The sequence below is a fragment of the Psammomys obesus genome, unplaced genomic scaffold, assembly GCF_907164565.1.
Source record: "Psammomys obesus unplaced genomic scaffold, mPsaObe1.curated_primary_1811, whole genome shotgun sequence".
Taxonomy (NCBI): Eukaryota; Metazoa; Chordata; class Mammalia; order Rodentia; family Muridae; genus Psammomys; species Psammomys obesus.
In genome coordinates, this window is record NW_026585742.1 from 8,980,476 (window position 1) to 9,007,476 (window position 27,001).

General features: G+C 42.5%; 1 protein-coding gene across 9 annotated transcripts in view; it reads left to right on the forward strand.

The window, feature by feature from the left end:
- Positions 1-27,001, forward strand: part of Thrb (thyroid hormone receptor beta) — a 351,830-nt gene that overhangs the window by 269,700 nt on the left and 55,129 nt on the right. For 7 of the 9 annotated variants that reach the window (XM_055599083.1, XM_055599084.1, XM_055599086.1 and 4 more), the window contains exon 4: positions 7,860-8,120. The exons of 1 other annotated variant lie outside the window; for it this stretch is intronic. In XM_055599083.1, the coding sequence (XP_055455058.1) occupies positions 7,860-8,120 (261 nt within the window). Of the gene's footprint in view, positions 1-3,925; positions 4,025-7,859; positions 8,121-27,001 lie in introns of all 9 variants that reach the window. One more of the 9 variants, XM_055599087.1, reaches the window with a different exon arrangement.

The window sequence follows — 27,001 nt, forward strand, 5'->3', positions numbered from 1 at the left end:
TTCTTTCTTTCTTTCTTTCTTTCTTTCTTTCTTTCTTTCTTTCTTTCCTTCTTTCTTTCTTTCTTTCAAAGATGTGAGCTCACTGTAACGAGAATAAACATTATGCCCTAAACAAGAGCACCAGGAAAATCTAACCTAGCAGTAAACAAACATCTGCCCCTTGTGGGAGTCTGTGAGACTCCTGAATAGGAAGGTTCCGGAAGTGAAATGACAGATGTAGCTGTTTCCCAGTCCCAGATGGACGTGAGAAATCACATCATAAACCTTGATACAAGAAAGAATATCTCACTGCTGGATGGCAGAGGGCTTCTCAAAACCATAGGCATAAATGCCACAAAGAAGGGATTCTGAGAGATTCATGTTATGGAAGCTATCCACAGTCTCATTCCAGTTACTCTCAATGATGCCTTCAGGCTCCATCCCATGGGGCCATTGTCTCTGGATTGAGAATCATGACTTGAAACAATATTCATTGATTCAGGAAACAAACATAAAATTCTGAATAAAATTACTTGGAAACTGGAAGGAAGGAAGGAAGGAAGGAAGGAAGGAAGGAAGGAAGGAAGGAAGGAAGGAAGGAGGGAGGGAGGGAGGGAGGGAGGGAGGGAGGGAGGAAAGAAAGAAAGAAAGAAAGAAAGAAAGAAAGAAAGAAAGAAAGAAAGAAAGAAAGAAAGAAAGAAAGAAAGAAAGAAAGAAAGAAAGAAAGAAAAATTATAAGGTCCCTGCAGCAGCCAGAGCCTTTCTGATGTGCTAACCTTTAGTTCCATGGCTTCAGTGTGAGTACCTCAAAGTTTGAGTCATCTAACCTGAGAATCCGATGCTCAAATCCAGTGTGAATACAGAAAAGCAAGAAGCCAGTCCTGGGGAGGGGCCAGGGTGTGCTCCAGGAAGTACTTTCTCTGCTCCTGGAGCCTCTGGTGGGTGCTGAGCACCACTTCCTGTCTGGTTCAGTAGGTCTCAGAAGCCATATGAACCTAATCCCCACCTGTTCTCTCCAGTGAAGAGAAATCTGCCATCTACATACACATCTTTCATTGTTTGTTTCTTAACTTTATTTCAGGCTGTATGTTAAAATAAACTAAGACATCCATTTAAATGTTCTAAACACACATTTTCATTTTGTTTTGTTTTTAATGGTTATTATTTTCCCTTACTGGGAGACTATCCTTGCAGTCTCTGGCTTCAGAATAATTATATAAAGTCTCTATGCCCATGGTGATTATTTTCCTTGAGGCTACCAATCAGTGTGTTTACAGAATATGCAGAAACAGAGGAGTGGGAGACAGCAGCAATGGGAAAGATTTGTCTGTCTCTTATAGGCTCCCAAGTCTTACCCACAATACACTGCTGGTGAAACAGGTTAATCTTTCTGTGACAGGAAACCAGAATCCATGTGCCCACACAGACAGAAGCTCAGGATCAACTAGAGGGAAATTAATAGGCAGGTGCTGGCAAGAGGAAGACAAAGACACATGGTAACGGGTGGAAGGCTGCCAAACTGTGTGGAGATGGATTTTGCAGACTTGCTGAACAAGGGCCTCAGTGCCAGAATCGGTCCCAGGGGTGAGGCATTAGAAGTGTTCTTCAGATGGGCACACCTCAGCCAGAGCATTTGAACACACCACTGTCACTCCAGCCTTTCCTCTGCTTATCTCTTCACATGAACAAGTGTAGTCTCAGTGAGCTTGCAACCTTTTAAATTTTCAATGGAAATACAGTAACTCCATTATCTTTCTGGATCCTTTTCATTTTTTTAGAGACCTCTGCCCCAGATTTGAGATTGCCAAAACATTTAGCCTTTGGAATGGGGAGGAAGTGAAGAAAGAGCGGTTTGGTGAAAGCAGTATGGGGATGAGGGGAAGCTAGTGAGCCCCAGCCAGCCCTGCAGCTGCGGGGGCTCTTTCACTACTCCTGCTTCCCTCCAAGTTGGAGAAGAGAGGAGGGGTGTGGAAGCTGGAGCTTTATTTGACTCTGCTCAGGCAATGGGTATTCAGTCATGTACCCAGGATCCCCAAGCAAGAGAATTCCTGATTATAATACATTGTAACACATTCTACACAAAAACTTGGGAATCTGTGAACTTCTCCTGCCTAAAAGGAGCTCTTGTATTGGTTTGGTTTCCTGGCACAGATGTTTATGTTGGATGAGGTGATGTGTACATGCTGGCTTAAACCACACACACTCATGTAACAGCAGTTCTTCGGGTGTTCTATTAGTTTGTCAAATAGTAAATTCTTGATGACTTTTAAAAATTTTCATTTTGTGTACATTGCTGTTTTATCTGCATGTATGCCTATGTGAGAGTGTCGACTTCCCCTGGAACTGGAGTTATAGACAGTGGCGAGCTGCCATGTGGGTGCTGGGAGCTGAACCCAGGTCCTCTGGGAAAGCAGCCAGTATTCTTAAGTGCTGAGCCATCTCTCCAGCCCAGCTTAATTCTTGGAGAAGTTTAACCCTTGATAATGTTAGTGTTCCCATTAATGTACCTTATACATAATAAACGATCTCCTTCCTCTATGACCCTCTCTACCACCCGTTCCTTTTGAAGCCAGTGACCTAGAAGGCCCGGTGCCCAGCTGTGATGCAAGCCCCCGTGCCTTACACAGACCAGAACATTCTGCTCTTATCTGTAGATCTAAAGTATAGAAAGGACAAAAGTAATATATGGGCCCAGTCTCCAGGCTCAGTAGTCTTCTGACGGGAAACTCTGGCTAAGATATTTTAAAATGGAACAGGATTACATGTCGTTAGAGTACATATTATCTTGCAAAGGATGAACATTCACTCTAAGACAGGGTAATGAGGGAAAGCTGGGCCCAGAATGGCATAGAACATTTCTGTCTGTTGAAGGATAAAGGGAGCGAGGGAGTGGAGCCTGCAGGTCCTGTTTCATTAGCTAAACACAGTATAGTAACGCCAAACTCTGTGTTGGTGGTGAAAGAGGAAGGATGCTGAGCACTTACAGGACTCTGGCCATGTACAGCAGGCATGTTAGCCTCTGTCATCTTCTGAGACTGCTTAAGGTCAAGCAGCCTTTATTCACAGCTCCTTTACAACAGCCCACCATTTGACTCCTCCCAATCACCCCTTTCTCTTGTTTTCTGACATCAGCTAGGGAAGTTCTCCGCACTAAGACTCATGAATCAACGCAGTGTCATGCCAGACCCTGCACTGGAAGTGCTCAGGCCAGGCAGACCCTCACATGGACCCAGAAACACCAAGAAGCACCCAAGCCTGCCAGTGGCCCTCCCACTTAGCCCACAGGACCAATAACAGAAGCAGCCTTGCCCTGGTGTCCCTTGTGGATATTTTCCCCAGACATGGATATGGGGGCGGGGTCAGGCAATGAGCTAAGCTTGCATCGTTCATAGAAGACAGATGTCAGGAATGGAGACATCCAGATAATCTAGGTGCCCTCACGTCTGTAGGTTTCTCAGGGCTGGTTGAGGCTTCATAGCTACATCTGTTCATGGTCCAACTGCCTTTTGTTCTGTAGCTTTGATACTGACCAGTGTGGCTAACTGCCCTGTGTTGAGCAGGTTATAGTTCAATGAATATGAATTCCTGGATTAGAAGATCACATGTACTATGTTCAGCCTCAAGGGTATCTAGAGCTCTCTTGACTATGTTCAGTTATTTTAAATATTTATGTGATGATGTCATGTTAAGGCTGAGAAATGGAGATGTGGGCTAGACTCCAGTCAGGCAAGACAAGCATGTACTATTGAAATCATCACAGAGGCTACAGCAAGGTGTTACCTTGCATAGAAGAGTCATAAAAAAAAGTACTGTGGGCATTCAGGAAAGAGACAAAGATGTGGACAGTCTGCCCCAAAGCACAGCCCATATATGGCAAAGCCAGGGAGCGACTGCTGACCAGCAGATGCCCACACTCCTGTACTGGATGCAGCTTTTCTTTCAACAGCAGTCCTGAGCAGATGAAGAGCACGATCCTCTCCAAGGGACCTGCAGTGATGAGACACACCTATGGCTTTGGATAAGAAAGCTGGAATCTGCTAAGGAAGTACTTTCTTCTTTGCAGGGTATTGTGGTTTGAATGTTCAGTGTCCCTCTCCAGGCTCCTGAATTTGAATGCTCAATCTCCAGCTAGTGATACTCTTTCAGAAGGTTGTAGAAATTATAGGAGTGGAACCTCACTGGGAGAAGTAGGTTAATGGGGATAGTTCTTAAGGATTTATAGCCTGGCTTCACGTCCCATCCATCCCTTGTTTCCTTCTGTGGATGCAGTGTTGCGAACTACACCACACTTCTGCCATGCTTTCAACACCATGGGGGACTTATGTAATTAGTTTTACTACCTTACTTTATTTTTGTCCTTTGGCTCTCAAACTCTGACAGCATCTCAGTCACCTGGAGAACTCAGCAGAATCTCCATGCTGAGGCCCTGGCACAACTGGAAAAGTCAGGTCTTCAATGTTGTGATAAGCACCTGTGGTGATTCTGATAGGTGCCGAGGGTTGGGAGTCATGATTGACCCTTGAGGATGTTAACTCCTCTGAAAAGGGATAATCCATTGCATGAGCTTTGGAGAAGTGAGAGGATATGGACACATGATACAGTAATAAGAAAAAAACCATCCTAAAGACATTTTATCAGCTGCACATATATGTGGAAGTACCCTGTAGTCTTTGACACCCAACAATTAGGATTTCTGGACCTGGCATAGTGAGAGTCCCATCCTCCCTTGGGAATGGAGTAAGAATTCCATGTACTCCCCTGTCCTTGAGTTGATAAGAATCAGGTATTCTCTTTAGAGAAATCCCTATTGCATTTTCCCATGACCCAGCCAGGGCTTCTCAGTCTCCAGTTTTCCCAGAAGTGTGTAGCCCATAAACCTGCCAATTAAGCAATTGAATATCATTATTGCGAATGTAATTACAGACAGTAATTATGAACTTGTAAATGCCTCCTGTGAATGGAACCCTTTACCCAAACCATCTCAATTGGTTTTCTTAGGAAAGTGGAAAGCAATCCTATCACTCACCTTACCCCAAACATAGCCTCCCTTGCTAGAAGAAACTCCCTCTTGCTGGCCCAAGGGACATGCAGAATAAGCTGTAAATGGCTTTGTTCTGGGAGAGAATGTCTCTTTGGGTATACAGTTCTTAGACCTCTTTCATCTGAAACCCAGATTCAATAAGGACTAGCAACTGCCTGATTTCTTCATTTTTTTTGTTAGGGCTGGAAAATTGCTACCAACTTTTAGAAGTTAGTGCAAAAAGATTTTATGTTAGAGTTTTACAAAATCCTCTGGGAACTTTAGTATTCTTTAAATTGAACTTTACAGGGCCCAGTTTGCCAGGGATTTAATCTCTGAAAATAAAGTAGAAAGAGCAGTAGCATGCGTGGGTGCGATTTCTTGTGTCTGTGGGAGTAAAGTGAGTCTCCCCATACCTACGATTAACCTTTGCATCCAGCCACTTAGTAATTAGTTCACAAGAAACTTAAGCTCTCATGGATGATAGGTGCTTGAATGAACTCCTCACAGATATGTTTGGTTTCAATGCAATCTCGTTTCCTTTAAATGGACATGAGAATAAATGCCTGAAATTGCACCAGCGGTGGGCACAGCTGGAATGTGGAAGAGGTGATTCATCATGCAATGAATAATACCTCATAAACCCTGAGAAGAAAGCACCCATGTTTGTTTAACCTGCGCAATACAATGGCTTATACAATCCTAAGTGTGGAGAATTTCCAGCACCTTCCCTGAATCAGAGCAAGTGGTGCAGTCCAAACCCTAATGCATGCGAGGATTCTCCTAGTTCAGGCCATAAGGCTTCCATTTACTAGGCAAAGACACACTGTGCTGGGGGCTTGGGGACAGCCCAGCAGTTCAGGATGCTTGCTACTGCTCTTCCTGAAGACACGTTTGATTCCTAGCACCCACATCGGGCAGCTCAGAACTCTAGCTCTGTCCGGTCTAAGGTGGTCTTTCTGGCTCTGCAGATACTTTGCATGGATGTGTGCACGCATGTTCACCTACAGAGGGATGAGACACTCATGCACACATAAATAAAGCTAACGTAAATCTTTTTGTCAAAAGAGAAAGAAATCCCATGCAGGCTCTTTACTGTCTCCTGGATCAGAAGTTTGAGTGTATATGGATGTAAGAACAGGAGTCTCAGAAGGGGGACCATGACTTCCAGAAGCGACATCCGATGGAGGACACTCCAGATAAACCATCCACACAACCTCAGCTGAGAGTCTGGCAGCTTCAGAGAGGGTGCTGTGGAAACCCAGAGCATGTCTGAAAAGGCACCCTAGATTCCTGTGCCAAAGCACAAGTCAGGGTGGCTTGGTCTCTGTATGCACAAAGGATTCGGTTGTGGTCTTTCGGTCACTTCAACATAAAAGGAAAAAGTACCCAGGAAGAATGTGCCCAGTGATGTAACACTAGCCTGGCATGTACAAGGCCCTGGATTTGGTCACCCAGAACTACCAAAAAAAAAAAAAAAAAATATATATATATATATATATATATATATATATATATATGTATATATATTTGTTTATTTATAAATTATAGTCTTCCAGTCAGTGTATATGACCACATCTTTTTTCTAATATTGACACAGATGACAAGTAAATTGTACTGTTTGTGTGTGTGCACGTGTGTGTATGCACGTGAGCACACGAATGTGTGCACATGTGCGTGTGCACGTGTGTTGGGGTGGTATGTGTGCATGGGTGTGGTGTGTGCACTGTGTGAGTGCACACATTTGTGTGAGTTGTGCACCTGTGTGTGGTATGTGTGTGCCAGTGTGTGTGCATGCACATGTGGATGTGTTTGTATGAGCATACAAATGTGTGTGTGCCTGTGTATGTGTGTGCTTGTGGGTGTGTGGCACATGTGTGATATGTGGTATGTGTGTGCATGTGTTTATGTGTGCTGTACGCATGAAAGCAAGTGGGTGGGGGGTATGTGTATTCTTATCATTTTTGTCTTTGCTTTATCTGCATATATAGTAAAGACATTGAATAAGGAGAAATTTGTCACTAGAGGAGATACTTCAGTAAGAAATTCATTATATTTTTCTATTTCTGCCCATTCCAGAAAACAGGCCTACACATCCCATAGGCTAAAGGCAAACACAATAAAATGTTAGCTCTCCAGTCTAACCCAGCCTAAGAGATCCAGCCACATCCTTTATCTTTAGAACTCTTAATTTGCCACAAAGAGAAAGCAGGACTTGCTCCCTATGTGATTTCATGGCAGTTTGGGACTACACTGAACACAAAACTTCCATGTTTGAGATGCAGGCGTTTAAACTTGGGAACTGTGTTGTGTTTTGTTGGTAGTGGCTCCTTCGTGTTTCCTTAGTTTTGACCTCAGAGTAGAAGGCTGTTAAGAGCAGCTTGTGAGGCTCAGTGTGTGGCCACTTGAGTAGGTCCAACCTAGGTGACACAACATCCCTCGGGTCAGTGTGTGACTCAGCCCAAGTCAAACAAGGCTGCACACAGATGTGCTACATCCTAAGGATCTGACTCAGGTCGTGGCCAGCCCTGACTCTCAAGACCTCAGATGCTCATCTAAGCAGCGATATAAACTGGTATCAGCTTGGCCTTGGGCCACTGCTGAAGTGATGAGACCAGCAGAGCCTTGCAGTGGAGGACCCTGAAAACTAGAGGGGAAATGTGCTGGTCACTCCAGCTCAGGTGGCCCTGTGCCCAGGTCTGACAGCGTCAGCGTGTCCTGACATCATAGTGGAGATACGCATGAACAGTGTCAGCCCAAAAGAACTGAGCAGCAACTGGCCTTTGAAAACGCGAATCTCAGCAAGACCTTGGCAATACCTACACTGCGTTATCTGTGTTTTTCACTCCCTTCTCACCAGAAAATGGCCTTCCAGCCTGGGACAAACAGAAGCCCCGTCCAGACCGAGGACAGGACTGGAAGCTGGTAGGAATGTCCGAAGGCTGCCTGGACAGGAAGAGCCATGTGGAGAGGCGTGGTGCACTAAAGAATGAGCAGACATCCCCACACCTCATCCAGGCCACTTGGACCAGTTCTATATTTCGTCTTGATCCTGATGGTGTGAATGATCAGAGTGTCTCAAGCGCCCAGTCCTTCCAGACTGAAGAGAAGAAATGTAAAGGTAACTACTCCCTACTGGACCATCACCGCACACATGCACTGACCCCCACTCTGCTAGACCCTCACGGCACGCATGCGTCTTCCATGACTGCCCCATCTCCATTTCTTCACGCCTGCTGTCAATTCTGCATTTCCCTGCCTGATCCTCCCTGCTGTTTGTCCTTTAATTTTTTTAAGCATAAATAAACATGTGGGGTCCAAGCCAAGCACTTTATGCCATATCCTGATACTCTGGAAAAGATGCCTTTTTATTTTTCAATGAGCAAAATTGTTGTTAATTTGGTCTTTTATTCTGCTTGTATCTGAGTGGAAACAGACATTGCTGCACTCATCTACTTGCTTTGAGGTGTATTTATGAGCGTGTGCATGTGCAAATGTTTCTTATCCCAGTTACACCAGTAGTGAAAGGGATTTTTGATGCCTGCCTTTAACCTACATAGACAATTTATGGTTGACAGGGAGATTTTAATGTCTGATGGTCAATAAATCCTGTGCCACCGTCATGCAGAGAAGATTAGGGTGTTAGGAGGTTGTCACCTCATGAAGGGGAAGCAAAACCAGCTGAAGTGGCCCAGGCTTCTGATCACATAAGACTTAGCTGCTGTCTCACCTCAGGCCACCCCACCTGACAGATGTCCTCCATGCTGATCGCTTTATGGTCTTATGGTTGCCCAAAATCTTGGCTTCTTAAACCACTGTGTGTCATTAAGTGTCCAAGTTCTTGTAACTACCCATCTGTTGCAAGTCCAGAGTTTAAAAGCTAAAAAGATCGTGATTGGCTTTTGGTTTGTACTTGTAATAAAGCTTAAATTGGTCCTTCTGAAAGGTGATTCTTACATTTTTGCATTGATTATTTAGAAGTTAAAAGATTTTTTTATAACGTTTTAAATAGAAATAGAATTACCTCACCTTCCCTCCTCCCTTTCCTCCTTGCAGTCCCTCCCAGGTTCCTTCCTCCAACATCTGCCATGCCACCCAACTCTCCAATTGATAGCCTCCTTTTCTTTGATTATTATCATGGCATACATATGTATGTATGTGATACACAGACATAAATATAAACATATAAATACAACATCTAGTCTCTTTCTGTTGTTTGTGTACATATGGTTCCAAGGCTGACCACTCTGCACTGGACAACCCTAAGGGGGCTGCTCCCTGGGAGAGCTGAATTCTTCTTCTCCCAGTAGTCCTCAGCAGCCTGTAATTCTCTGTGTAGAGGTAAGACCCTGTGTAATTTTCCCTTTCCACCTTAACATGTCCATTGATACAGCCATCGTTAAAGTCTTGTTTATGCAGACATTTGTAAAGGAGGCTCTTTGAAATTTTTAAAGTGATATTTAAAAAATGGCAAAATGAGTTTTTTTTTTTTTTTCAAAGAAGTCAGAATGCAAAAAGTGGGTCTCCCTGTGTGAAGAGGTGTGTGTGCACGCGTATTTACTCTTCAGCTTTACAAGCAGATTGTAGTTTCCGATTTTATAAGCTGCAGTAAAGCCATGCCTGGTTTTGGTGTATAGCGAAATCCCAGCATCCTTGTGATATAAGGACTAGTGAACTGAGTTTGACTCATTCATGTCTAGAACCCAAGTTCATTCATTCACAGAGTGCTGTCCCTATCATTTATGAAGGATTTTGTTCTTACATATGTAAAGTTTTAAACATTAAACTTTAGTTTGTTAATTTAGCTTGAAAGTAAGAGAAGGTGGGAGTTCTAGCACAGAGGTGGATAGCAAATTGAGGCTAAGTGTGAAGGACAAAAAGAAGGAAGGATAAGGCAGAGACAGTCTTTGCATTTACTGTCTACAGTCCGCATCCAAGAGGCCAAGAAGACACATTTTTGAGATTGACACATTTGGGCTTCCCACTGTATGTTTAGAGCAAGCTTGTAACTGTTATGTTGATAACAAACTATGTAAGACAGTGCAGGCGTGGTGGCACACGCCTGTAATCCCAGCACGTAGGGACGCAGAGGCAGGCGGTGAGTTCCAGGCCACCCTGATCTACAAAGCAAATCCAGGACAGCCAAGGCTACACAGAGAAACCCTGCCTCAAAAAACAAAAAAACAAAAAAAAAAAAAAAAAGGAAAGGAAAGGAAAAAATTTTGAATGTGCTTAAATATCCAGCACAGTCTCTGACTTGTAGCGTACTTTAAGTAGCAGCCACCATTTTTCATGTGATCGCTATTATTGGCTATACAAACTTATGTCATAAAAATTCCTTGAACTGCCTAACAAGGAATGGAACGAGAGGAGTTTATCAGATGAGGATGGGTGGGGTAGGCTGTTTTATGAAGCTCAGATCTTCTGGTTCTTTCCCTAAATCATTAAAGTATATTTTCATTATTCTGGTATAATGGAGGCAAACCTTCTGAGGTTTTCTGAGATACCACCAAGGTTCACTTTGATCTGGGCTTAAAATGATGCTCTGATTCAATGGGGAAATGACACCCAAGTGACCTGAGTCACATAGCACAAGAATCTACTAAATTACATCCTCCTCTTATATTAGGACATCAGTGAGTGGTGCCTACATTTTCACTTGGGAATTGGTTCTTCGCTTCTGCTCCATTGATGGCTATGTCTATAGAGTCCACAAGGAAGGTTTTGTCTGATGGCCATCCATGCTGGGCATGTACTTTCTGACTGGCCACCAGCCTTAAAGCAGTTGGTGCCCTGGCCTCCTCCTGCATGCATTTATCATCTAGTGCTTGAAACAAGACCTACCATCTACGGGACATTATGCTTAATGTCTAAGCATGAAAAAAAGAACAGTTGCGCCAAACTGATATCTGATTAGCCTCACTCCATGCACCCCAGGTGTAACCAATAAAAACCAGTGACCTTGAGTGATATGCAAAAGTTAACTTGTGGTTCAGCGATTCAAAACAGTAAATTGGCTGCTTGAAGCTGCATAATAAGCCCCAACCCAAATTAGTAATCTATTGGAACTAGCCCAGAACCCTTTCCTTTGTGGTTTGTGGGATGCAAACCGATCATTATCACTCTCTGCTGATGAAAGGTCAGAAGTGGAGAACCAGCTTCAAAAACTTTCACAGCACCTTCTTATCATCCACGACCAGAAGTGTCACCAGTGGCACTCACTGAACCAATTTGGTGCTATCAGACTTGCCTGATAGCCACACATGGCCAGAACTGTGTCAGAGTCTTAAGCAAGAAAAGGAATGCGTTGGTCTATGATGGATAGGATTTCATAATACTCTTTTACTTCAAATAGTTTGGGAAGTATTGACTTACATGTAAAATACTCTTAAATGTATTTTGCTTGAAGCTTGTTTGGAGTTTCTACCTAATATTTTAAACAACACATCTGTGTGCTTTTCTAGCTGCAGTCACACTTCGTGAATAGCCCTGGAACCCCTCATATTCTCTGTCAGAGACTGTACCATGTCCTCCCTTCCCAGAGTCCAAGCTGATTTATTCTGTGCTCACAGTGTAGCATACCAGTAAGTGGCACTAACAGTATTCCCAGCAGCTTATTAGAAACTAGAGTCTAAGCTGTGTGTGGCGGCTTACTCTATAGCCTCAGCACCCCAAATGCAGTGTAAACACAGGACAAGAATGAGTGTAAGGTCAGCCTGGACTACAGTGAGTCAAGAGGCAAGGAGAAAGGAGGACCTGAGGGTGCAATTGGACCATTGAGTTGGAGTGCCTAGGGGTGGTCTGGACCCCAGAATCTGTATTTCAACCCTCCCTTCTAGTAACTCTGAATCCAGAGTATCCCAAGCCTTTCAGATACTCATAAGGACTTGGGGCAGGAAGGGGCCTGCCACCCAGTGGACACTCAGATATATATGCCTGTCCCTCTCTTCCCTGCTGCCCTCCAAGCCAGCTGGTGATCCAATCTTGGAGACTAACTTTGGGCCTGAGCATATGCACACTAACTCCCTTGGTAACACTTCACTAGTTTTAGATCTGTTCTGGAAAGCTCCTACTGAAGGACTTGAACTCTGACCCTCTCTGAAATTATTCCATCGCTTCTGCTTTCTTCCCACCGAGCCTCCTAAACTTCTGTTGTGAACCACAGAGTTAGCAAGCCCAGAAGGTTGGTCGCAGATAGGGAGGACTCCTCGAAGCTAGACCTCAGTGTCTGAACCCATAAAATGGAGCCTCCATTGCAGCCAGGAACTCTCCGGAAGGAGGTATGGGAGCTATTGGGAGAACAGTCGGAGCTGAGCCCCTCCTTGGACACTGTTGGGGTGAGAGCAGCAATCTAATGGTGCCATTGTAATTTCTCTGTAAATCTGCATGATTTATACTTTACACTCAATGATGTATAGTGTGAAAACAGATGTATCCCAGGTTCCCAGGAAGACTACAGTCAGAAAAAAAATTAATGCAGCATTTTCTTTCATTCTAAATGTTCTATATGTTTTTGCAGGAAAAAATATGAAAATTTCAGTAAGTTGTAAAAATAACAAGTAATTTTTAAAAATAATTTTTGTTCCATCTACCAAGGACAAACATTATTGCAATTTTTCTCACATTTCCGTTTTTTCTATTTTTTATGAAGTTGAGTCATCTGAGGCACATCATTTTGTAACCAGCTTTTAATGCTTAGCAATAGATCATCAGCGTTTTCCCTTGCCATTAAAATATTCTACTGAATACTGACATTTATTGGCAATACATTATTCTTTCTTGTAGCTAGAATATCATTTATTAAACCAGCCCTCAAGGCATAGACAATTTAAAGTAATTTTTAAATAATAAAAATCAAATAATATCTTATATCAGCAAAGGGGCAGACTATAAATCCATGGTCTTCATAGAAAACAAGTAACTCAATTTGACTGATACTTCACATAATATACAGCTTCCATTCACCAAGATAACAAAGTGCCTTAAAGTCAGAGACACAAACACAAGTTCCTGTGTGCTTTGCAATCCTTCAAGAGAGACATTCACCCTTTCAGCAGTCAATGCCATCTTTGTCCTTAATTAAAACCTAAGGACATCATCAAGTGAATTAGTGTTGAGAAGGTAAGGGACTGCACAGCTGGAGGCCTTCTACAGACCCAGCTGCTCCAGCTTCCTCTGCTGTCCACTGTGCCCTATCACCATAGACCAAGGTACTCAGTCCTACTGAACAGAGCAGTGGTTCATGCGCCTTAGACCAGTCAAAGAGCACTGGTGATCAACATGATGATAGGGCTCACTACTAGTTTCTGGCGTGCACAGACAGCTGTGTGGTGTCTCACTTCGCAGGGAGGGAAGCACTCTGTACTCCATAAGTAAATAGGAGCAGACAGAACTAGAAAGGAAGGGCAAGGTACCAATTGGCAGGAAAGTGAGTAAAAGGAAACTGGAAGTGGTAATGTAGAAGGAAGGGAAATACCAGACAGTCAAGGTTCAGGTCTGTTCAGCTTCACTTCTCATACAGAACCGAGCCACAGATGGGCCACTGTGGGCTTTCCAAGTCAGCGTAGCTGTGTCTATAATATCAAGAAAGGCAGATCTGATCCCTCTGTCCCTCTTATGATAACCCATCCCTCAGAAACACAAAGTCCTGAATATTCAACTATTCACACTTTGGTCTTTTGACTAGTAAATTGTAAACAATCTAAATCTCTCCATCCATGAAGGCATGTTTAAATAAATCAAAGTGTATCTAAGACATCCATTGGAAAAATTTAAAACAGACTTTGGAAATGTGCTTTAGGAAAAATCTACTACCGTAGAGCATGCATTAACAGTATGACCCCACCTGTGGCTTTGAAAGTCTACGTAGTTGTTCTAATATGCATAGGGACCAGCTCCTGGATACACAGCAAACTTAGTTCTAGAGCTTCCTTGGGGAAAGAGAAAACATGGAGGAAGGATGATACAATCTTAATGCTACAATACAAGTGTGTTAGCAGATCTTTCCAACTGTATCCACGAGCATCTTATATGATGTCTTCGTAGCAAGAAGTTAGGTTTTCAAATCAGATGTCTTAAGTTGACTTCTTGTTTTCTAGTGTACAAACTCAGAGTGAATCTTTGAGATTCTCTGATTCACCAAATAGGGTAATATGGTCTAATTGCCTTTTGAATTTCTGTATAGATAAAGGAGACTGTGAGTAAAGCACTCAATACACTTTCTAGAATTTAGTAGAGACTGAATAAATTATTACCATTCTTGGGATATAAATAATCTATAAATATAAATGAATCTATGTAAATAATCTTGAGGCCGCTCTGGTTTCTCTTACTCTTTCTGACCTCAAGTTACCATGAAAACATGTGCACTGAAGTGAAAGTAAATGAAAAAAGCCCAACAGATCATCACATCAGGGGTAGAGCAGGGACACAAATGGTTGACAGAGTTCATAGTAGCAACCAAAATATTTTTACAAGGGTTTTAGAATTTTAAAACCTTGAATGAAAAAAATCACCAAAAATATAAAGTAGCTGAATTAGGATCCCATTCAGATATTCTAGTTGCAAGTACCAGGTCTCTCTGAGATTACCCTGTCCTGGGATCCTAAGCAAAGAACTTGGTGTAGCAGAACACTTGCTTTACAGGAGGCAGATGTGTAAGTGGTCCCACCCTCCATGATGTGAGTTCCCATATGCATCTGACTGCACAGTCTGGGCAGGTTTTCCTGCTTCTGCCTCTTAACACCTATAAAGTTTTAGACAAGGCATGTAGTATAAATAAATACTTTGTTTATCTGAAAAGCTGAGAGTTTTTCATAAAAATAAGCTCTTGAACAGTGTTTCAGAGACTGATCAATAGATGGAAGTTTTACTCCTCTGATGAGGCTTGGAAGGATCATGAGATGTAGTGTAGGTATGAGGAGAGCCGAGCACTCACAGGAAACTGTTCAATCCACACTGACCTGAGCCAGCTGTGGTGGGGAGCCATAGATAGAGAAGCCACATCCCTTGACATGTTCGTCAAGCCTTTCTCAAAGTCAGGGACAAGTGGATGGTTAACAATGACACATGCCATCTACCATTTACGACACAGATTGAAACTGTAATGACATTCTAGTCAAATTTAGACAAATATATGAATGGCATATTGATCTGGGCTATAAAGACAGCATGAGACTCCTCAGGCACCCAGCCAATACTTGGGAAATGGGAGGCCATCCAATCATGGATTGATTCTGGGCTCTGAAACTAGCCACTTAGCATTGGATAAATAACTAATTCTCACCAAAAAGGAACATAGAGATTAATTGACGACAAATAAAGTATAGGGATCTACATATCACTGTTAAAGTAGTTTTGTCAATATTTAAACAGTATTTCTACATATGAGGAAACCATATTTCCACCTGTGAATATGTTAAATTATCCCTGGCCAAAAACAACCCAACCTGTGATCTCTGTGAAGATACAGAACACAGTACAAACTGAACTGGAAAATCAAGTGTCTCACGCCGTCTCTTTCATGGTCTTATTTCCCTGTGGACCCTTCTCTCCAATGCTGCAGGAACCCCATTTTCAGTTCTCTCAAAAGTTTCTGAATGCATTTGTGTACTGCATAATAAACTTCCTCCCAGAAGGTGTGGCCAGCTGCTTCTGGAAAGACATTTTGGGTTTGAATGTTCCAGACATGCAGAGAATATATACCAAAGGTAGTATCGCAAATGATTGGTTGCTTGCCTTGTCTTCAGAATGGCCCCTCGCTCTAGTGACTGTTTAGTGGCCTGTTCTGATGGTGATCTGTATTTACAAATTATCCTTTCATATCCACATGAATTTCGTCTACTTGGCACAAGCCTGTTCAGAGTACCAGAAACCCAGAATTAGACGACCTTGGAAATGAGAGTCAGAAAGCCCTATGACCCAAGGTCTTTCATTCTCCAAGGCATTGTCTTGACCCAGGATTATGAGCTTTGTCAAAGCCCTATCACTGTGACATCTGTCAGTATTGACTTACACAAGGAGACTGACTTTATTAAATATTACTGCCTCTTGAAATGCAGCAGCAGGCTAAAAACAGGACTGTCTAACTCAAATATCTCTGTTATGAAGCCACTTGACATTTGACTTAGAATATCATGTGGGGACTGATGGCTCATTCAAATAGATGGCAATATTCTATGAATGACAGATTTCACCCCCAGTTCCTCACAGTTGTCCCACAATATGCAGATCTAAAGGCCATAACTATTTGAAGTTAAACCTTAGCACTAATGATGAGATATTTGCTGGACTCTTTGTTTGACTAGCTCTGCAAAGAACTCCTTATAATAAGCCTCAGATATAAAAGTAAAGGTCAAAATCGGTGTAAGTAGGAGCCACTGCCCTTTGAAAAAGGGGAAAATACATGTTAATCTTTGCAGCACTTTCAAACCAACAGGTTTCTATGGAGACAGATACCTGATATGGACTCATCCCACTTAATATTCATAAGGAGGCTTAGGGTACAGTGCCTTCCTCGTGTTCCTGATGCTCATAGGTGTGATATTCAATCCTAACTTTCTTTGGAAGGACCATTCTTGCACCTGTGTATATTCCCCCCCCACCCCCAGCAAAGGACTGGGGAAAATCTGAAGGTTTTGCAAGTTGGTCACAATCAGTCAAAAGCTCACTAGAAAAAGCAAAGAGTGTCACATTTATTAATCTGACCCACTGTTTTCACCAACAAATCAAAGGCCACTTGTGTCCACTTATCGTTATATTGGGTATATATTATATACTACTTTGATGATTGGTTTCCTCTGTCTTTCAGGCCAGGACATTTTTCAAGATATGCAGGTACTTTTCACTCAATCTGTCCTTTATTTAACTTGCATGATTTGTTGACGATCTCCAAGGCAGATCCCTGGGTTGCTCTTGGTATCTCTCTTTATGGTAACCTTTGGCTACCTGTACACCTCTCACCTACAGCCACCACTTGGCCCCCTTCACTGTGTCTTCGTGTGTATATTGTCTGTATGTGACCTACCATAGTTATGCCACAGAACCACTAAGAGTTAGTTAAAAAATCCATTCCTCTTAACAAAACATCTCAGAATGTCTCATAAAACAATGGGACGTCTCATAGATGATCATGACATAATTAGCAGGATCAGGAAATTTGATACTAATGCAGACTACTTCCAATTGACAAGCTTTATTCAAATGTCACACCCTGTCCCTCTTCCAACTGAGTGGGCAAAGGTGTGACTGAGCTAAAGAGAGGAGCTGCCTCTGCAGGGTTTAACGGCTGCCGCCACCAGCTGTCCTTTGCTCCGGTCTTGCTTTCTGGCCCCCGGTTATGTGCTTCATTTAGTTGTTGTGGGTCACTGGGCCTCTTTCTAGAAGGTAATCACTGACAAATACAAACCAAATATATTTATAGTGTAGAATGTGTTACTTTAATATCTGTTCACATTGATGATTAATTAAATCAAACTTGTTAACACAGTCACCTCACACCTTTATAACTTGGTTAGAATATTTAATGTCCAATCATTTAATAACTTCTAAGGGAAGGACACATTGTTGTGAACTGTATGTATATATCATGCTATGTAATGGATCCCTGAGGCTTCTTCCTCCTGACTGGAGTTTGATCTTTTTCCAGCATGTGTCCATCCCGCTATGCCTTCTGTGGATAATGTCGAGGCACCACCATTCTCTTTGATGTTTTTAGATTTCGTGTTTAAGTGAGATCATGCAGTTTATTGTTGTATGCCTGGCTTATTGCAGCAAGTGTGGTGTCCTTGAGGCTCAGCTCAGTCTACTTGAACCTGGAACAGATCCCAAGTCTTCATCTTCTCTGCCCGTCGTGGTGTTGGTATTTTTTAAGGTGTGTGAGTTTATTCTTCTGAATTTAGGGTTCACCAGTGGTTTCATACAAATTAAGCAGAAGTTCTAAAAAGCCACATTCAAAAGCAGCATTGAATCGACAGAATCAGAGAATACCCATGTTCCAGCCCTATGTCTTCATACCCTCAGGTAAAAGAGCCTTCCTTATCTCACTGTGCTCCGAGGAAGGGAGTTCTGTGAAGTCTTCCTTTTAAATGACCATTCAATGCTCTAAGAGGAATTCCTGGAGTCTAACAGCTTCCTGTTCCTCTGTCAGCTCTGATACATAGGAAACTAGTGTGTGTCATATGAAACCTAAGGGAAACACCGGGAAGTTTCATAGCCTGAGGGCTTTGCTGTGGGTCACAAAAAGGAGGCACCATGTCACTTCTAGCTCTTCTTCATTTTGCCCTGGTCTTTCTTTCCTTCCCTTAGCCTGATTGGATTAATTTAGAATTAACAGCTCAGATTAACAGCTGAGATTGGAGCATATTTCAGGATAGTCTTGTAATTTAGTAGGTAATTTTTAGAACGTGTAAAATAAAATTAAGATTTTTAGTTTGCAATTTCTAAATGTGAATTTCAGGGATACCAGAAAGAAATAAATCCTATTTTAAAAAACTTATACAATAGATTCTCTTCTATTTCCTCCTCAAATATTGCTTCAACTGTACTGTAACCATTCTCCATTTCCCAGCCAGCTGAAGTTTGTTTCTTTACAGTGCCATAGAATAGTGTTAAAATGCTTTGGAATTGTGTCTTATTTATTATGGCTTCATAACATTCCAGTTTGAGACTCCAGACACTGTGAAATTGTCTTGATTTTTTATCAAAGAAGGTTTCACTTGAGTGTATCCTAAGTCTGCAGAGCTGTAGCACATGCTCAAGTTCAGTTAACAGAGACACATGTGCACGGTGGGCTGAAAATCAGCAGTAAATCTTTTGAATGCCAGGAAATGATAAAAATTCTATTGGCTTTCTGACATTTGATGAGAATTAAGAACATTCCTGTGTTACTTTAAAAAAAAAAAGCATTAGTTTCTTAAATAAGGTACATATATCAAATAGTGGTATATATTTATATATATAAATATATAAATTTGACATTTGTATAGTCAATTGGTTGTGTACAATTTTTACCCTGAGATTACATACATTTTTAATGCATGTGTTTTGGGATATTTTAATTTTTATGTGTTAGAGTTTAATCCCAGATCATCCTGGTTGCTAGATAGTGAGCACCATGCATGCCAGAGAAGTGCTCTGCCCCTAAACTACAGCCCAGTATGTTCAACTTTGATGGATTTTTGTACCATTTAAAAATCAATTCCATTTAAATCTATTAAAAAACAAATAATTCCATTTTATTTTTCACTTACTTGACACTTGAAGTATTTAATGTGCAGATCCTGCTTTTTGTTTGTTGGGGTGTGTGTGTGTGTGTGTGTGTGTGTGTGTGTGTGTGTGTGATGTACCTGTTTCCTGTGGGTGTGTTTATGTACAGATGGAACCAGAAGACAATATCCCCTGTCTTTCTTGATCCTTATATATCTTTTTCCATTTTTAAATTAACTTTGAAGACTTCATGTGTGAATATAATATATTCTTCTAGAAGGGAGATAAGTGGAGTATTCAAGAAAATGTGACCTCTGTGCACAATGGAGTTTTATTCAACCATAAAGAATAATGAAATTATGGCATCTGCAGGAGAATTGAAGCAACTGGAAATCACCATGTTCAGTGAAATGGCCAAGAGCCAGAAAGAAAAAATATCATGTTTTTTTCTCATATGTAGAACCTAGATTCATATGGAAATAAGTATATGAACATATATACTTAGAAAAATAGAGGGAAGACTATTTGGGAAGAGAAGGGATACTGAAAGGAGAGAAAGAGGCAGCCAAAGAGACTACATATATGCTGCAACAATCTTGTGTAAGAAAAAGCTTCTCTGGTGTGTATTAAGCAATGCACTGGTCTATGGGTAGAGCAATAGATATTTTGGAGTCATTTTATTGCTATGTTCATTTAGTAGAACAATAAAAGTAGGTACTCACCTAGGGCCTATGACCTATCTTGTCTCAAGTTCTTAGCCACTTTAGCAGTGTCAGGAATAGGGCCTTAAATCCAATTTAAAAAAAAAGCTTCTGCAGTGGGAGGCTTCTGTATGGCTCAGCAGAAGATTCTTAGTGTTAGTTGTTCCTCCCATATCTGCTTCTTTACCCCGTCTCCTTGCCCCATCAATCTTCCTATTCTAGTTTCCCCATTATCCCTCTGTAATGTGTACACCCTATTTCCCTTTCCCATGGTACCTTACTAGCTAACTAACCTCTCTGATAATTCTGAAAGAAATACACATCTAAAGCTTAAATCCACATATAAGCAAAAGCATGCACCATTTGTCTTTCTGGATCTAGGTTTCCTCACTCAGAATGGTTGTGTGTAGATCCATCTGTTTATCTTAAAATTTAAATTCCATTTTTCTTAACACCTGAATAATATTTCACTGTGTAAATGTACCACATTTTTATTATTCATCCATCAGTACATCTTGGCTATTTCCAATTTCTGGCTACCATAAGTTGCAATGAACATGAATATCTCTGTAAGTAGGGTGTAGGATCCTCTGAGTTTATGGCCAAGAATGGTATAGCTGCATCTTGTGGTAAATCTATTTTTAGCTTTTTGAGTAATAGTGACAAATTTACTTGAGATAGGGACAGCAGAGAACAGCCAGCACACTTTTTTAACAATGTTATAACAGTATCAATAAGAAATGAAGATTTAGGGAAAGTCCCAGCACACAGCTTCTCCTTGAGAAACTCTGAGTTAAAACTAAGTCTTCTGTTTACTTGCTGTGCCACTGTGTGTGGTTGATTATTTTTCATCTATTAAAGTATATTCATACTGAGTGATGCACTAAGGGATCGCTGTGAAGGGTAAATATCATGCTGTGTGGAAGATACATAGATATGGTCGTGGTGTGTGAGGTCTCTTGGATGTTTGGTGATTGGCTGGGCAGCAGATCTGTTGAGCACAGAGAGATCAGCATCAGCTCACAGGGACAGTAGTTGAAGCTGGAGGCATTGATAGGGTCACCTGCTGAGGCTGTAAGTGATCAGAAGGTGGTTGAAGACAGACCCAAAAGGCTCACCAACCTCAGGAGGTGGTTCACACCTGAACTCACTTGAGAGGCTAAGGTGGGAAGACCACCACGACTTTGAGGCCAACCTGGACTATACAGTGCTCTCTGGATCAGCATGAGCTAAGAGTAAGCCCTGTACCACTGTCCCCAAATGAAAGCTAGCAGAAGGGACAGCTCATCTCTTGGGGAAGACTAAAAATAACTAACCAGAGACAGGAAGCCCATGAGAAAAGACAACATGGTATGGAAATGTCTCAAACTCCCCTGGGTGATGGCTGTGGGAGGCTGGCACAAGCCAAGCGTGCACACCGTTATAACACTGTTGTGTTCAGAGATGGAAGCTGGAAGTCATCGCTTGTTAGCAGAGCCTTACTGAGAGGCTGTGATGGTTCGCTAAGTATTGTCTCACTGGACATACTAGCTCACCTAAAACCAAGCTGTAGGCCAGGAAAATTGAGCTGAGCTGGCCAGGTGGAGTGTGACTTTTTGTTTCTAGATTAATTGGGTTCAACGACTTTCAGACAATACACAAAGCCAACACATCACCAGGAACAGGAGAAAAGAGAAATAGTCCACACTAAAGAAGCTCTGAGAACCCGGGCTCAACATACCAGCCAGTGAGGCTGGAGAAGGCGGCAGGAAGTAGCTTAGAGGATGCCTGCTGTTCGTGGCCCCTGCATGTTAGCCAGTATCAGAGCTTACACAGGTACCTACACAGCATTTTGGGTCCTTTAGGTCAGAGCTGGGTTTCCCACGTCTAAGAAATGTCTAAAGATGCTCAGGAGCCATACACCATTCAGAATCGAAGACCTTTGGGATCTGCTCCACAATCCCCATGGCAGCCCAAAGGCTGCTTTTTTTTTTTTTTTTTTTTTTTTTTAACTGACTCCCCTAGCGAAACACCACAGTGAAGGTGGTGAAAGGGCCTTTGTATGAATGCACTAGGATAGTCCTACCTTCAGGAAGCAGAAAAATATGAGCATCTAAGATCAGATGGAGAAGGCCACAGAACCCATCTTCGAGCTACCTAAACCATTCCCCACTTCCCCCAGCACAAGCCACACACATCATTTTGGGCCAGAGTGTCTTGTTCCCACTTCAGTATTCCTCTGTGCTTCATCAGTGCATTCCCTCTCCAGAAGTTAGCCACGCTGTCACTCTCTCATGCACATTTTCATAATGTACACTTTGTTTTGTGAAGGATTGTGAGCCAGCCTTCCCTTGCTTCCCTTTTATGAAGTTATAACAAGATAGGGTTATCAAAAAGCTTTTATTGAACACCAAGAGCAAAAAAAAAAAAAAAAAAAAAAAAAAGAGGAACAAATTCATAGTACAATATGTTCTGAAGAAAAGAGCTGTGAGCTTTTTCATACCAAAATAGACTTAGTCTGAGAGTCCAATGGCACAGACTAGTCTTGGGAACCCTTGGGAAATTTCCCTTCAGGTTAGGAGCTCCTTCTTCCTATATGTGTTCTCTCACATGTGATTTCAGAAATGCACCCTACTTCCAGGTAATACGTGTTCTCACATTTGGCTCCACCTCCAGCATATCACCCAACAGAGCAGGAGTATAGGTTTAGCCCAATTAAGAAAGTAAAAGCCTGGGGCAGAAAGACAAATATCATCAAAGCAGCCCTGATTCTGGCATGTTCTGTGGTCCCATGGGTCTGCTTTTCAGGGGATCCTGCCTGCCTCTCCTGTAAACTGGCTTTCCCCATAGCTACCATCTGTGATTTCATACCCACAAGACTCAGTTTCCTCACAGATAACTGAAGTACATTTAGAATACACAGCTCCAAAATTCTGGTTGTAAGATCCTAGGATCCAGAGAAGCCCAAGAAGGGGCTCAGCCTGAACACCTTCCCAGCATAGCTGAGAAGTGCTTGGGGGGATAGGGTACTTTTAAGACGGGGTGGCCTCAGACTTCCAGGAGCTTAGCCTTGCTCCATATGGACTAAAGTCCCACCATATGTACGTGTTACCAGGCATCAAATTCAGGTCTCCCTCATGTTAAACCACTGCATTGAGCTACTTCCTAACTCAAGAGAAATATTTTCAGGGACTCTTTAGTTTTGCAATAAGGTCTCCCTCTGGAATCCCTTCCTTCCACTGTCTCCTGCCTTCTCCTCTCTGCTGCTCTTCCTCTTCCTCCCTCTCTTCCTCCTCTTTCTGATAGGGTCACTGTATGTTGCCCAGGCTGGTCTTGATCTTATGGGCTCAACCACTCATCCTGCCTCAGCCTCCTAGGTGGTAGAAGTACAAGGCACAGGCTGTAATTTGACTCTACAACCTTGGAGTCCTAAATTTCAAAAGCCATAAACTAGAAGATGCCAGACCTCACAGACCAAACAAGTATGCTCAGAAAGTATAGTAAACTACTATAGATTCTGACCCACAACAAATCTCAGCTGTCATTCTGATCTTTCCATACTCAGAAAGTAAGACTAGTCCTGAAACCACTCTGGAGGCCATGGGACCTGGGAGAATGGAGTCACATAGTGGCAATCAATATTGTTGTGCATAGCCCTCTGCTTCTGATTAAATCCAACACTGTTCTAAGGAGTTTACTTAAGGAAATTCCCTAATCTCTAAAATAAGACAAAAATATGCATGCCTCTATAGTGAACAAAGAAACTATGACAGCAAGAAGTTTATTCCTCTCATGAGAAAAGAAGTTTTAGACGTTGTCAGTATGTTACAATGTGGCAGTGTTCTGGACTTCAACAACCTAGACACTTTCCTGTCATTACCCACCATCCTCAGTGACCAGAGTGGTAGCTAAGCCTTCAGTCATCACTCACACATTGTTGAAAGAGGTTCTCTAAGACAAAGGAGTGAGTGTCATGCGCCTGTTGTCTTCGGGCTGTGATTTGGTTTCCTAGAAATTGTTTACACACTTCCTCTATCACAACCCACTGGGCAGAATTTGAGAAACATCTCGACACAGGGAAGACTGGCAAGTATTCTTTTCCCCCAGGAACCATATGCACGAATAGGATTTGGAGTGTCTGTCACTATAGCAGGAAGTGAGAGCTCTTCTTAGTGCACAAGGCAGGATCCCCTGCCAAATGAGCTGCCGTGGTTTGTTCATCCATTTTCAGAACGTGTCGTTGCAGGTTTAGCTGTGAGGCCTTCTGTGCAGTCAGCTCATACTTTTTAAAAAACCAGCTCATGGGTGGCCTCTTCCATCCTTGGCCAAATCACAGGTGGCCCTTCTGCCCATGGTTAGCTCCTGGGCGAACTCCTCTGCCCGTGACTCACAGATGTCCTCTTCTGCCCAAGGACAGCTTATAGGTTCCCCCTCTGTCTATGGTCCATGAGGCAGGTGCTCCTTACATCCACACATCAAATCCATACACTTTGTTTAACTTTGTTTTTTCCTGGTATGTCCCCCTGAGTGTCTCATCGCCATGCCTGGGAACTCAATGGATGCAATGGCAGCCTTGGGGTAGAGGCAAAGTTTTAAGAACTAACAGTTCACCATGAAAGTAAAGAGGGAGTGCGATGACAGGACGCCTGGTACATGGCTACATAGAGAGCAGCTAAAACTGTTGGGCCTCCAACTTTAGAGCACTTTAGGGACATTTAGGCTCACACACGGTAATCCCAACCCTTGGGGAACAAGGCAGAAAGATTATGAGCTAGAGACCAGCCAGAGATTTGCAGTGAAACTGTTTCAAAATTCTTGATGCTGAGATGTTACCAATGTTAACAGAATCGGATTTTCTGCAGAGACACATGGATATCCAAGTTGAAACATTTCTCAGAGCCAGGTACAGTGGCGCACATCTATAATCCCAGCACTGTGGGAGGCAGAGGCAGCGGCAGAGGCAGGTGGAGCTCTGTGAGTTCGAGGCCAGCCTGGTCTACAAAGTGAGTCCAGGACAGCCAAGGCCACACAGAGAAACCCTGCCTCATAAACAAAACAAACAAAGAAAATTCTCAGTCAAGTTCCGTATGCAAGTGTATGTGAGAACAAACACAAAATAAAGGAAAAGAGATGTCAAAAGAGAAAAAAGCAGTTGCCCCCCCCCCCCGAGAGACCTTGAAGGTGCTGTCCATCTGCCGAGATCTCCTAAGATGAGGAATTTCTCTTGCCCTTTTAGCCTGCTTCTTTCCATCCATAGGAAAAGGTGCACTCACATAATAAGCCATCATGGGCTGACAGCTTCTGGTGATTGCTGGGAAAACTCATCCCAGTTTACTGGATGCACTGTGATGCACTGTGGGTCAGGTACTTCTGTTTCTCACGTGACTGCTTCTCATCACTAGTTTAAAAATCTCCAGTAAAGTGTTACCAGGAATCATAACGCAAGGTTTGGGCAGACTGCTACATCACTTCATAGACGGGTAAACCCATTCTGTCATAAGCAACTGGTGCCATTGCTTCCTGATCAATGTGATTTAACCAGTTCTGCTACTAGCAATTAGAGTCACCAGCATCTTTGTAAGTGTCCCTGCCTGTTGTGAGAAGAACAACATTCACAAGAGCCTAGTTTTGATTCTTGTAAAACATACAAGTTACACTAAGGGGCTGAAGAGGTGGCTCAGTGGTTAAGAGTACATGTTGCTTTTGCAGAGAACCTCAGTTTAATTCCCAGCACCCACTTCCGATACCTCACAGCACCCACCTGAAACTCCAACTCCAGGGGAATCTGATTGTTTTGACCTCCACAGGCAAGCACCAGCACTCACATACACACACATGCACACACACACACACACACACACACACACAATTAAAAATAATGTATGTGGTGGTATGGAAGTAGAAAGTGGGTATGAAAAGGTCTTAACTGAGGGTCAGAGAGGAATATACTTGTGGCATGAAAGCAGCAGCAGGAGAACCGGGAAGAATGGGGGAGAGGAGTGAGGAAGGACACTGGGTGTAATAAGAACACGGTATAACCTATGTAAAGAGGATACCACAACAAAACCTGACACTTCATCTACCAACTAAAAATAACAATAATAAGTGATTTTGAAAGATAGATAAGGATCCAGGCATGGTGGTGCATGCCTGTCTATAATCCTAGCACTCAGGGAGGCAGAAGAAGGCGTATCTCTGTGAGTTCAAGGCCAGCCTGGTCTACAAAGCAAGTCCAGGACAACCAAGATACACAGAGAAACCCTGCCTCAAAAAACTAAAACAATAGCAAAAGCAAAAACAAAACAAAGATGGATAAGAAGATGAGTCTCTTCCTAATCAAAGGTTACAAAGAGAACTCAGCCATTTTAAAATGCAATCAAAATGCAGGTAGCTTACGGTATGAAACCAGACATTTTAGAAAGACAAGGGAGGGGGCTTCTGGAGCTGTTTCCTTTTCCCCAGTGCATCCATCTTACTTCACAGAGCATCACTCTGGTCTTTCATCGACTCTAGGAGGCTTCTGGGTGTAGTTTGTAAGGATTCCCTTGGAAGAAAAGCTGAAACTTTGGTTTTCATTGAGATTGGTGGTGATGGAAAGTAAGGAGTGGCCTGGATCTTTGCTGTCTGTAAAAAGAGAGGGAGGCAGATGATGTGCTGGATACAACCGAAAAATCAGACTGGTACACACTCCATGTAGAAGAGGCCAAAACACATGAGGCTGCTAGGAAAGAAAGTGGCCATACTAAAAGGTTGATTTTAAGATTTCATTTGGGAAATTCGAGATAAACAAATGGGATCAGACAGCAAACATACGGCTTAGATCCTCTTTCCTGGAGTTTGCTGAAAATAGTCATTGCTTCTGATAAAATGTTTTGACATTAGGCAGAAACATGCTAACTGTAATGGCATGTGCGTGTGTTCATAAAAACACTTGAAAATAAATCTTTTATTTGTTTTAGAGTGATCAGAGTGTACAAACACTGGTAAAGTGCTAGCTGTGTTCCTGGTTCCTCATGAAAACTGTAACTCTTTGCAGTTCAGAACTGTGGCAGTTTGTTTTTCCAGGTTCAAGTATACGGATTGGAGAGCATTTCTCTTCCTGAGTGTTTTATGGCTA